The sequence below is a fragment of the Olea europaea genome, chromosome 18 (genome assembly GCF_002742605.1).
Source record: "Olea europaea var. sylvestris chromosome 18, O_europaea_v1, whole genome shotgun sequence".
NCBI classification, from domain to species: domain Eukaryota; kingdom Viridiplantae; phylum Streptophyta; class Magnoliopsida; order Lamiales; family Oleaceae; genus Olea; species Olea europaea.
Window position 1 is genome coordinate 12,207,802 of NC_036254.1, and position 13,004 is coordinate 12,220,805.

Sequence of the window (13,004 nt, forward strand, 5' to 3'; positions counted from 1 at the left end):
ACTTCTATTATATCTATATATATAACATTTAGTCTAAAAATTCTCTATTCAAATGAATGTTTCGCCATCAAACATATATCTTTCAATAATATTCATACGTGTAGCATTTTTGGTATGAAAACAAGATTGGATAAAATGACTAATAATATTCTTTTTTCAATGTCTAGTTTGTTCAATTCAAATAATTAAAATGAAGTCAGTTAAGCTCAAAAAGGAAAAAGTAAAATAAAATAAAATAAATTGGGTCATCCATGGCAAGACGATGCACTTTTCGTTGGCTTGCTATTGTCGTTATTAGTTATGAAATATGTACGTGTTAAAAATTTGAGAAAAAAAAATAATTTGCATACAAACATGAAGAGCATATTGAGTACAATGAATTAAATGAATTTATTCTATATCAAATGATTTAAGTATGAAGTCGATAAATAAATAGTATACGTGCTAGCACATGGAATTTGAGCAAATAGAAACGAAAGTGAGAAACAAGTCGTCGTTGGTTATAATTGAGGTTATTTTAATTGGAAAGTGGTAATAATTGAACCTAAAATGGCCCATCAATTCGACTTTAGTGTAGAATGATGTGCCCAAGTTGTTGGTCATTGTTTATTAAAATTATCTAGGTATAACACGTGAATTCATGTGAAGAGGGTCCTCGATGTTACATATATACACTAACGCCATTAGCCTCATTTTAGTGTTACTAAGATTGAAGAATTATTCTAAACCTCGTTTGGCCCCCATTCTTTCCGAATTTTAATGATTGGAATAATGTTTTTTCAAAAATGTGTAATTGAAAAAGAATGAAAAGTTTTTTATTTGCGTGTAATATTATTTTATGAAAAATTTTGTGATTGAAAATAAAATAGAGAAGAAGAATGAGAAGGAAAATGAGGACCAGATAGGGGCTAAATTGTTTGACACAAAAGTGTATCATTACCTCATATGTATGACTTATTTTCTTAATTTATGACGAAAAAGGGTAAATTTTACTTGGGTCGGAGTGACTCAACAAAAATTAGCTCCATTTTGTCTTTAATGAACTATTGAAATATTGAAAACGATACTCAACTTTTGTTTCTATTTTAATTTTTTTATCACTTATAAGTGAAAAAAGTTAATTGTTTTGACATTTACTTCTGAAATAAATAAACTATCTCTCACCATAACCAAGATAAAATATTTATTTGTACTTATAGCTTTATTACTTCTAAGTAAATTTTGTAAGATTATCCAAACAGGCATGCAGTTTCCCAACTTAACATATTTGTTTTAAGTTTTTGAAATACAATACAAATTTTTTATCCTGTTAGGTATTAATTGAAAGTTTGGTTGACATCGTGCTTTTTTGGTAGCGTAGGTAAGTGTTTATAAGTTGCAGATCCTCTCATTTACAAGGAGTTAATTTGACAAACGGTCACAATATTTTAATTTGATCCTTGAAATATTTTTCCTTCGCATTTTATTACCAAACTTAATTAACATTGCACAAATGTTCACTCAATTAGTGAAAGTAATAATCAGTTGACATGGTGCTTGTTAAAATCAAAATTTTAACCGGTGTTAATTTGTGTATTCATGCAAGATATAAATGGTGGAAGCTCCGTTTGACCCCCATTCTTTTCGAATTTTAATGGTTGGAATAGTGTTTTTTGAAAAAAATGTGTAATTGAAAAAGAATGAAATTTTTTTGATTTACGTGTAATATTATTTTATGGAAGATTGTGTGATTAAAAATAAAAGAAAGAAAAAGAATTAGAAGGAGAATGGGGGACAAACGGGAGCTAAATTATTTGACACAAAAGTGCATCATTACCTCATATGTATGACCTCATTTTCTTAATTTATGACAAAAAAAGGTCAATTTTACTTGGGTCGGAGTGACTCAACAAAAATTGGCTCCATTTTTGTCTTTAATGAAATATTTAACTATTGAGATTGAAAACTATACTCAACTTTTTTTCCTATTTTAATTTTTTATCACTTATAAGTGAAAAAAATTAATTGTTTTGACATTTACTTTTGAAATAAATAAACTATCTCTCACCATAACCAAGATAAAATATTTATTTGCACTTATAGCTTTATTACTTCTAAGTAAATTTTTTAAGATTATCCAAACAGGCATGCAGTTTCCCAACTTAACATATTTGTTTTAAGTTTTTGAAATACAATACAAATTTTTTATGCTATTAGGTATTAATTGAAAGTTTGGTTGACATCGTGCTTTTTTGATAACGTAGGTAAGTATTTATAAGTTACAGATCCTCTCATTTACAAGGAGTTCATTTGACAAACGGTCATAGTATTTTAATTTGATCCTTGTAATATTTTTCCTTCTCATTTTATCACCAAACTTAATTAATATTACACAAATGTTCACTTGATTAGTGAAAGTAACAATCAATTCAACATGGTGCTCATTAGAAGCTAAATTTTAACCAGTGTTAATTTGTGTGCCATGCAAGATATAAATGGTGGAAGGGCATTTGTTCATGTTAAGTTGAAACAATCTAAAGGTAGAAGTAATGCTTTTTCTTTTAATCTTTTTGTCGGAATATTTAATTATGGAGTATTTTTATGTCTTTTCATTTAATATAACAAACGCAAGATTCACATGACCATATATGATTGAGATTGAGTGAGTGTTAGGGCTAGAGAATATTACTTTTGAAAATTTTAACAACCATAGTGTTTGAGTCCATTAGTTGTAATTACTAATTAACGATTTGTATTAATGCTCTGCAGGAATAGTCGAAACTATACCCAATCGAAAAAGGATGTTATCCAAACGCATTTTAAATAATTGTAGTAAAACTTGACCTATTGACCTGTGGCTTTTTCGGCATTTGTCCACGTAATCCACATCCGATTGAATGTTAATTTCTTCACTGTCAAGGTTACCACCGTAATAAAGTCCATGACCTTTACTAAGTAAATCGTAAGTATATTTTAAGGACCAACTTGAGCTTTTGCACAAACTTTAGTAACAATTTAAGATATTAACTCCACGGTAATAAAAATAATTAAATGAGTCAGAAAATTCTTTAAGGAGCAATTTTACTCGTTATTCATTGATTGAGCGACCGTATGCATAACGTAAATTAATTAGCTTTATTGACTATATGAATTGGTAAAAAAAAATTACTTTTTAAGAATACCAAATATAAATTTTGCCCTAACTTCACTTTATGTGATCACATAGATAAGAGTTTTCACTGTAAAAAAATCTAATTTCATCAACTCAAGTAACATCATACCAACATGTTTTTCTATTTAATTCCCCTTTTCATTGATAAAATCACTTATCAAAAAATAAAAATAAAAGCATTCCTCAAATTTTCTTGAAACTACATCTCAATGGAACCCTAATCCTTTTGAACTGTTAAAACCTTCACTTTACATAAGTAATACTACATAGCTGTCGATCTTATTCTGCTATGTTGTTACATTTTGTTAGGTAAAAAAATTTATTTGACTACAGATTTATTAGTTTTCACAAGATTTAAATTTAATTTACTTTCATTCTTTTTCTTCTTTTTATTTTAAGAAATGGATGAGGGAATTTGAATCCTAATTCTCTACCCAAAGATGCAGGTTTCCTCTTTATAGTTTGGGAAGTTAATCTACCTGTTTATTCATTATTCTATACAGGTATTACCAAGGCGCAGAGAAAGTCAGCCAAAATGTTTCTTTAGAAGTTTCTTGTCTATTCATTTATGTTTCTAGCATGCATCATGAACAACTAACTATGTCTTTTCTTGTGAATTAAATACAAAGTTGTCTAAGGGGTCCGAAAGATTTGCCTTTCCTCATTGATTATTACATTATACAAGAGCCATGAACCTTTGAAGTGGGCATTAGAACATGGAGAAGATATTTTCGTAGTACGAGAGGATCGAGAAAGAATGCACATCTTGAATACCAGTAATTGTGGCCGCGATAAATGCTGAGTAGCAAAGTGCAGAGCGAATAATTGTTTAAAGCATCTAAGCCATTAACCCACGCCAAGACACGTGTTCTTCTATTCCAACTACCTCATAGCTTCCGATATCACAGCAAGCATAACAATGGGTGTGCTCCTACGGGACTAAAAAATCTATCTCAAGAACTTCGCTCCTTAGTTTATGAGGAAGTGAAAATACGAGTTTATAAGCCCCTAAGGAAAATTAAGTATTTGAGAAGAAGTTCTATCAACTAGTTTGCTGGGAAGTTCTAAATATTGTAATCATCTTTTATTTAATTAGGTGAATTATACCTAGATCTAAAGTAAGTTATCGTTGACAACTTTATGTAACAAGATGCACCAAGTAAAAAGTAGCACCTGAGCGATTAATATTAATATATGTATGATGTTGAGTAATATAATAGAGGAATCAAAAGATAAGTATTATGCAAACCTAATTTTTTAATCTAAACATGATATTAGGAAAATATATGTTGACCTTGTTTTCAGTTGAGGCCACATGGACAACAGATATCGAATCCACCCGCGCACACATAAATCGAGTCCTACACGCTAAGACACAACTATCTAGAATGGTCTGAGAAAGGGTTTGGGAGCAGTTCAAAGGCACGAGATGATAACATTTAGAATCCAGCGACACATTTGTAGAACGATTGCACGATAATTACCAATCGTAGAGGATGAATACTATGTAAACCTAGTTGTATTTGTAAGAGAATAAAATAGAGTGAATTGTTTTGTATTTACTCTAGCATTGAGTTTGTATACAAAGTTGCATTAGCCTTACAACAGTGACATGGGGGAGTATTTATAGTAGTGCAAGATAAATTGTGGCCTTACAACAGTGACATGGGGGAGTATTTATAGTATTTATAGGAAAATTAAGAAGTGTTTGAGAAGGTGTTCTATCAATTAGTTTATATTGAAGTTCTAAATATTGTAATTGTAAGGGACCATCCTCTTATATTTAATTAAGTCTAGATCTAAAGGAAGTTATCATTGACGACTAAATGTAACAAGTTGCACCAAGTAAGAAGTGGCATGGGGCAATAAATATTTATATCTATATTACATGTAGTGATATAATAGAGGAAAAAAAGGACAAAGTTTTATGCAAACATTAATTTCTAATCAAAACATGATTGAAGGAAAATATATATTTTTATCAATCATAACATGATAGAAGGAAAAGAAATTTAATATGCATTGAGCATAATACTTTCTTTTCACATCTACAACTTCCCTATATATAAACCGGTTTCTTATCTTAGACGCAGTACAATATGGAATTCATAATTCTTCAAGTTACCTTCTCTCATTTCCCATTTTCAGATAATGATAGTCGCCTTCTTGTAGCCTGTGCTTCTTCCATAAGTCAGAATTAACAAAGATGATCTCGACTATCACTTATAATCACTTGATCAATAGGGAGGCCGTGGTGGTGCCGGCCAACCATAGGCATCATGATTCAACTGGCCGCCATTCGGTAACAAAATCGGCATCAAATTGTAAATTGCCATTGAGGAAGGATCAGGAATCCCATGCTGCTGTTGCCCTCCACTTGTTCCTATTCCAGATGAATTTCCAGGTACCTGAGCTTGGTTGGATCCATCAGCTTCATCGTCTTCTTCGAGGGGCAATCTTTCATATGTTGCATTAGAAAAAGTTGCAGCAATGACCATAACAGGCCCTGCTGCAACAAGTGGCCCTATAACACTTCCACCCAACACCTGTCCCCGATCACCAGCTAAGTACACCGAAAGTCCAGTCGAGCCCGGAGGAGCCGGACCGGGCAAGAAAGCCCCATTTAAGGACAAAATTTCGAACCTCCCTTGAAATATCATGGCAGCACTAGGTGCAGCCGGCTGTCTTATGGTCACGTTTGCTACCGAGCCACTACCGGTTAGCACACACACCCCGCGTTGATGCCTTCTTGCAAACTGGGCTATGCTTTCCGTAACATCAGTGCCACCGGAAACCTCAATTACATGGCTACGAAGCGCGTAAGGGCTATCCTGGGTGACATATGTAGGTGGTTTGGGTTTGTTCTTGGATCCGGCAGGCCGTCCTCTAGGCCGACGAATGCCTAACTCAATAGTAGGATCGTCTCCATTGTCTCTTTCTTCGTCTTCACCTTCGCCTCTTGCGCTGCTTCTTCCTCCAGTTATTTCATTCATTGATAGCTGATTCATGTTGCTTATGAACATTAGAGCAGAAGAAAAAGATAAATAACTTGTTGATCTTTCCTTTCTCTTAACTTTCTTTGTTTACTAATCAAATTCAAATTTTAATCACACGCTTTATTGATCATCTCAGAGCAAGAAAAGTTGAACCCAGAAATTGATTAGAAATTTCTCCTCAATCTTAGGAGATCTATCCTCTACTTTTTCACACAAAGTAAGAGAGAGAAAGAGTTGATGATGATGAGAAGAAGAAGAAGAAGAAGGAGATCCAAATATTAAAACCAAGAAATCTAAAAAATCAACAAGTGGAGAAACACATAGGAAAGATGCAAAAGAAAAATGTAAAGCTGGTGAAAAATGAAACTACTTTGAACAAGAAAATCAAAACTATGAAAGTTACATATGTATTTTCTATGTTTCAATAGGCTCAAGTATTAATATTAGGATCTAAGGTTTATGTTTTTCTTTATAGTTCCTTCTTTGATCTCTGGTTTTTTCCCAAGAAAATTAGGGTTTTTTAATGGTGGGGTCCGCATGGGCATGAGCAGGTGGGGGAGCACGTCACTGTCCCGTGTCCAAACATATTTAACGGAGGAGGACCTCTATTCAACATTTGATATATGATAAATTTCGTTTTCATTTTTACCCTAGCTTACAATACACGTACAGAAAATTAGTTTTTTAATTTACGTTTACTTACATGTTTAGATATTTTATTGGTTCCTTGGTCAATCAAATATAGTTTTGATAAAAGTTGATAAAATATGTAATTAAAAAGTTGATCAAAGTTACGAGTCATATGACATGTACGGTTCAAAATGAGTTTGAGAAAAAAAAATTTAATGAGAGCCAAACATGGACTAAATTTTTCACGCTCCATGATGAAAGATTTTTGTAAATCTTTATAATCTCAACTTGTGTATGATAAATCTTTGAAATTTGACTGCTTTTTTGGCCGTATTTTCACGTAGAATATTATACTATAGATTTATTGACTATGGTATGTAGTGGTATAAATATTTGCGAGACTTAGCACACTAGGTTTGTCTTTTCTATTAGCTCCTTCAAAGTTGAGACAACATGGGGTAATGACACAGGTCACTTACGACAAGACTTGCAAGTCAAAGTCAAATTTTAATAGCTACATTTTCTTTTACAGTTTTCGAATATATCTATAAAATCTCTTAGAAAAATTATACTTACGTTGCATGTTTTTTTAAATGTTTTCAGAAAGTTTTGTTTGAGAATAGAAGAGGCTTATCTCTTTAAAATTCAAACAAAAAGTTTGATATTGTTCGCTATATTGATTGAAAAAAGTGTTACAATTGGAGGGGACATGACCACCTTACATTAGGAATCCCCATTTCTCCAAAATTGATGAGACCTGTGACATTTCCTTTTAGATGTCTTGGGTTTGTGGTCTTTAATCCTCTTAATTACCCAGTATTAGCGAGGCAATTTGAAACCGGATCTCTCTCTCTCTCTCTCTGAGTAACCTGCATTTTATTTTTCTGGTGTCTAATCTCTTTTATCAAGTACTCAATATACTAAGGTGTCATAGATCGCGATTTAGCTTAACGCTAAGGTTCGTGATTGTTGGGAATGATGAAAGAACTTGTCTTAACATTGAGTTACTAGTTTACCATAATTGCAGCATTATTCGTGCATTGAGCAGAGAGCCTTAGCAACTGAGTTTCGGGAAGCCACTTTATGAAAGCTTTCCTATAAGAAGCTTCCCACCAAGACAGAAGTCAATTCGAGTCCATTTGGTTAAAAATCGTAAGGACAAGGCAACGGAGTTGGGCAATTTCTTTTACGAAGTTTTAGTATATTGAGACAGCAATATCTCAACGATCGAGTATCAATTGAATAAGAAACTTTGTGGAGTTAAAATTGAGGACGTTAGCTTCTCTTAGGATTAAACATAGAATAATTTGGAGATCAAAGAGGAAAGTTTCGAAAATTATGAATCCTCGATAAAAAAAGATGTCTACTTCTATCATTTGAGTTTTTGTTGCTAATTATATAATAACGTAGATATGTTTGGTGAACTGTCTGTCAATCTTCAATGTACTTTCATCCCCATAGAACCACCAATGGACTATTCTTATGTATCAAATGTGCATTCCTTAGGCCTATGGGGACTCAAGCCCATCAGACGACGTTAAGCCTTCGTAGTCTTTGTTAGGCACCTAGAACGGGGCTTAGGTTACCAGTTGAGCATTGATTGTTATGGTTCGAGATCTAAGGGAAGGATATGAGTTAGCCTCTAGGCCGAATGAACTATCGAGAAAAGTACTCAAAAGGCCTTGTACGCCGCACGTATGCATTGGCTATGTGTTCCAGCCTTGCCACATGGATCTGTTGACTATAAATGCGATCATTGGAAGACAATTCATATATTTGGGGAAACGAGGCAAGATTTCAATACTGTGGAAACTAGTATGCTATGAAGGCACTTCAATTTAGCTATGGAATAATGGATGACTCTACTTGGATGAGCCACCAACAAAGGGCATTGCAACATACAAAAAGCTAAAGTGCTCGTGAAAAGTAGGTTGCATTGTATGTTAATATAATTTTTGCACGTCTTTATATTTTTATTGTATCTAAATTAAATAGTCAGTTCAACTTGCATAGCACAATTGATGATAACAAGTTTATTAGATTGAATTTCTTCGATTGATATCGTTGCTTGACAACTATTCTCAAGCGCGAAATGGTAGGAAAATATTTTTAAAAGACACTCTAAAGCATGCCAATAGAAGGATGCAAAAGGTAAAATTACAAGGCTCCATTAACCAAACTGACGAGTAATAATAACTCACGGTCCTATTGAATCATACTCAAGGGAAGATAAAAACTTTAATCAAGTCCAACATATTTTTCAGAAACATCAAATGGTTCATAGTAATAAACATATCTTTAATCTAGTGGCCTTGAATGATGGACTCTGATTTTTCAGTATAAAAATGGAAAGAGCATTGTATTGAAATTTTTAATACAAATTTAATATTTGAATAGAGGATTTTATAACATCACAGTTATTTATATAATAAGTTACATCTATCATGCAGTTAATCATAAATAATTAAACTGTGGATAATTATGGACTAATACTATCTAGCGTTCTTGAGATTTCCCAATTTAGAACATTTCAGTTTTTTTAAGCTTATTAGTGCATGCATGTCTCAGTGACCTGAACAATATCTTTGTTACCTGGTATGTACGGTACTTAATCTTTGAATGCATGTGATCGATGAATTGTTACATGTGACTTGTAAACTGTTACTTGTGATATTTATCTAATGGATTGTGATCAGATCTCTTGAATATATAACTTATGGGCATTTATCTGTTACCTATGCACTATGACTTGTGAATTATTACGTATGACCTATATCCCTTGTTTGAGCCCCATTATTTTGATAAAAATAAATTTTTAAATAGTGTATTAATAGAAAATGTGTTGTTAAAAATAATGAAAAGTTTTGAATTTGCATGTAATATTATTTTATTAAAAAATGTGTGTTTGAAAAATGTCAAAACATCATTTAAAAATGTATTTTTATCAAAAAATGGTAATCAAACAGGGGCATAATCTATGAACTATAATATGTGAACTTGAATCTGTGACATGTTATCAGTACACAAACACATGTGATATTTGATATGTGACTAGTTAATTTTGAATTGTGACATGTTGAAATTGATCTCGTGTCCATTTTGTGACATGTAACTAAAAGCTGGGAATTGTATTCAATTGACTTGTGACATTTGTCTACAAAAATTTTAATTGTGACTTGTAATAGTATTTGTGCCTAACATATTTTTTCACGTATATTTGCAGAAATATTTTATGTACACATTTGTCTATTGAATATATCACATTCACCGTTGCTGTTGGTTGACCTATGACCTTTGCACATAAATTTAAAAATCATAATTATAAAATATAGATAGTACCATATCTTAATTTATATCGAAAACTTTATCGAATAAGATCATTTTTGACTTTTGTACAGATAAAGTCATTTAAAATTTTGAAATTAAAGTCAAATAAAAGCCTTTTAAAAAAGAAAAAATAGAGTAAACTAAAGTCAAATAAAAGGTTTTTAAGGAAAAATAATAATAATAAAAAACACCTAGGTATCAAGCGATCAATTTAGCAATTGATAGCTTAATTCGCGTTTACTATCAAAGCAAAAAGTTTTGTTCACGCCTTATATCTAGGTAATGCCTAAATGCACTTTTTAGAACACTGCTTAAAAGTTAGTTTCATAAGGACTTTTATAAAGAAATTTAAAAGTTATTGACATTTTGACTATCCCTGAACTTTATAAAGACTTCTAAAAAGTTTTAGCTAAATAAATTATGACTTTTTAAAATTCTATAAAAGTCTATTAAATACATCAATGTTTTTAGAGAGTGATATAATCTACATTGACTATGCCTAAACGATTTAAATTACAAAAAGTGTTTAAAAGTTCCAATTAAATAGACCTCTAACTTTCAATTCGTACTTAATCTAATCACGAATCTTAATTCTTAATTTGGGACAAAATTGAATCAAGTACTGAATTTAGACCAAAATCAATTGAGTCAAAGCTAAAATTTGTCAAAATGTCAGATTAGGTCAAAATTTAGATTTTCCAATATTGGTGGAAATTCAAATCTTAATCACAAAATCAAGTTTGGTCAATATTCTCCACTCTTAATCAAAATTCAATTTAAGTCAGAATTCCCATTTTCAATTAAAATGGAATCAAGTCAAAATTCCGAAATTTGGTCTAAATTGAATTTAGGCCCCATTTGATTGCACGAAATTTTTCATGTAACTTGGAATTCAAATTTCAACTCCCACTTTTGACCTGTTTTTCATGTAAAACAAAGTCAAACGAACACCAAAATATAGATGGTTTTTTGATCTTTTTTTTTCCTGTTTTTTTTGGTTGGCAATGAAAACAAATTCTAGGAACAATGGTAGAAGTAGATATCCCTTAAATTTACAATTTCCATATAAAATAAAGCAAAACGAATACAAAAAACAACACTTTTACTTCAACATTTTTCACGTGAAAAATTATACCAATCAAATACAATAATTTACAATTCCCGGGAAAATAATTTCTAAGTAATTCAAATCCCTGAAATTCATTTTCTTTCCACCCAAATTTCATCTTCGCAATCAAACAGACCCTTAGTTCAGTATATAAAAAATTTATACGATTTAAAACAGCATATGAAATTCCACAATTTCTCATGACAAAATTAATTCACCTTTTTTGTTTATATAGATTATAGGAGTCATACTTTGACAATTTTCGTAAGTGGGAACAATTTTGAACTCGATCTACAACGATCTCAACATAGCACAGCTGTCCATCCTCTAATCACATGACGAGAAAAAAAATGGAATCCAACCAACACCTTTGTAAAAAGGCAGCAGTCGGCGGTCGCTTGGAGGAGGTTGAAGGTTCTAGTCTCTCTCTTTCGTGATATTAAGGATGTAATGACAAAGTCCCATTGAACCCTATAACATAGACTACATGGGAACATATGAGTACTCTAATGGCACAATAGGCAATTAATCTCATTGACTATGGCCTGTACCAATGTCTTCTTTAATTATTAAGTCTACCAGACTATCGGGGCTCGCATATAATTCTTTAAGTTCCTTAACCTCGTAATATCAATGACGTGAGTCTCAAATTATTTTATCGTATCAAGTATAAGAAAGACAAATAAGTTAAAGCTCTTTGGTCGCAAAGATCTTCAATACTCAAGTATCTGAAATAAACTATGAGGTAACATTTATGTGGTGGTTAAACCAACCACCATTCACCTTGTTATTGATCTCTCTTTTTTTCTCTAAAATGGAAAACAATCTAACTAGATGCGAAAAAAGTTTTCTTAGAGTTCGTTTGATTGCAAAAATGAAATTCGAATGGAAAGAAAATGAATTCCAGGGAATTGAATTGAAGGGAAATTGTTTTCCTGAAAATTGTAAATTATTGTGTTTGATTGGTATAATTTTCCACATGAAAAATGTTTAAATTAAAGTGTTTTTTTATGTCCGTTGACTTTGTTTTACATGAAAATTGTCAATTAAAAGTATAAAATTTACTGGTATTGGGAATGAAATATCTTTCCATTGTCAAAACCCAAAAAAATAAATAAATAAATTCAAGAAAATCATCTATCTTTGGATGTTTGTTTGACTTTGTTTTACATGAAAATTGTCAATTAAAATGAAATATTTTTTTACAATAAATCTGAGAATTTGTTTCCATTACCAACACAAAAAATAAATAATTAAATAATTAAAAAAATGCTACAGTAACATGAAATTCCAATTCTCACCATTGATTTTCCTTAAAAACCAAGAAAAGATCAATTCCCGAGACAAGCAAGAAAAGACAATTCCATAGAATTAAAATCCTATCAAACACCATAAAGTTGGATAATGGAATTCTATTTCCATTTTCTGTGGAAATTTTTGGTGTATCAAACACACACTTAATGTTTACATAGAAACTTGCAGGGTTTACTCAGAAACTTTCACATGCGTTCCCATCCTCCAAACAACTTGCAGATGCAATGGAGTTTCCAGTACAAGCTTCCACCAAATTATCAACAAGCGCAGGATGCAAATTATTTTTGCACCATAGCTTGTACTCGGAACATTAATATAGATTCCGAAATTAACATACTAAGAGCATTGTAAAAATAGAGACCAAAAAAAGAAAAAACGAACCAAATTACTGCATCCTAAAAGCAGACGACTGTTGGAATTAGCATCAGGAAAATCACCAACGTGAGAAGAAAAACCATGCAATTCAACACTGTAAATG

At 31.7% G+C, this 13,004-nt stretch overlaps 1 protein-coding gene across 1 annotated transcript; it reads right to left on the reverse strand.

Moving 5' to 3' along the window:
- Nucleotides 1-5,109: 5,109 nt before the first annotated feature.
- LOC111366479 (AT-hook motif nuclear-localized protein 20-like) lies at nt 5,110-6,566 on the reverse strand. Its single transcript, XM_022987228.1, has one exon. It carries the CDS (start codon nt 6,172-6,174, stop codon nt 5,389-5,391), a length of 786 nt encoding a protein of 261 aa, XP_022842996.1. The 5' UTR covers nt 6,175-6,566; the 3' UTR covers nt 5,110-5,388.
- Nucleotides 6,567-13,004: the final 6,438 nt, after the last annotated feature.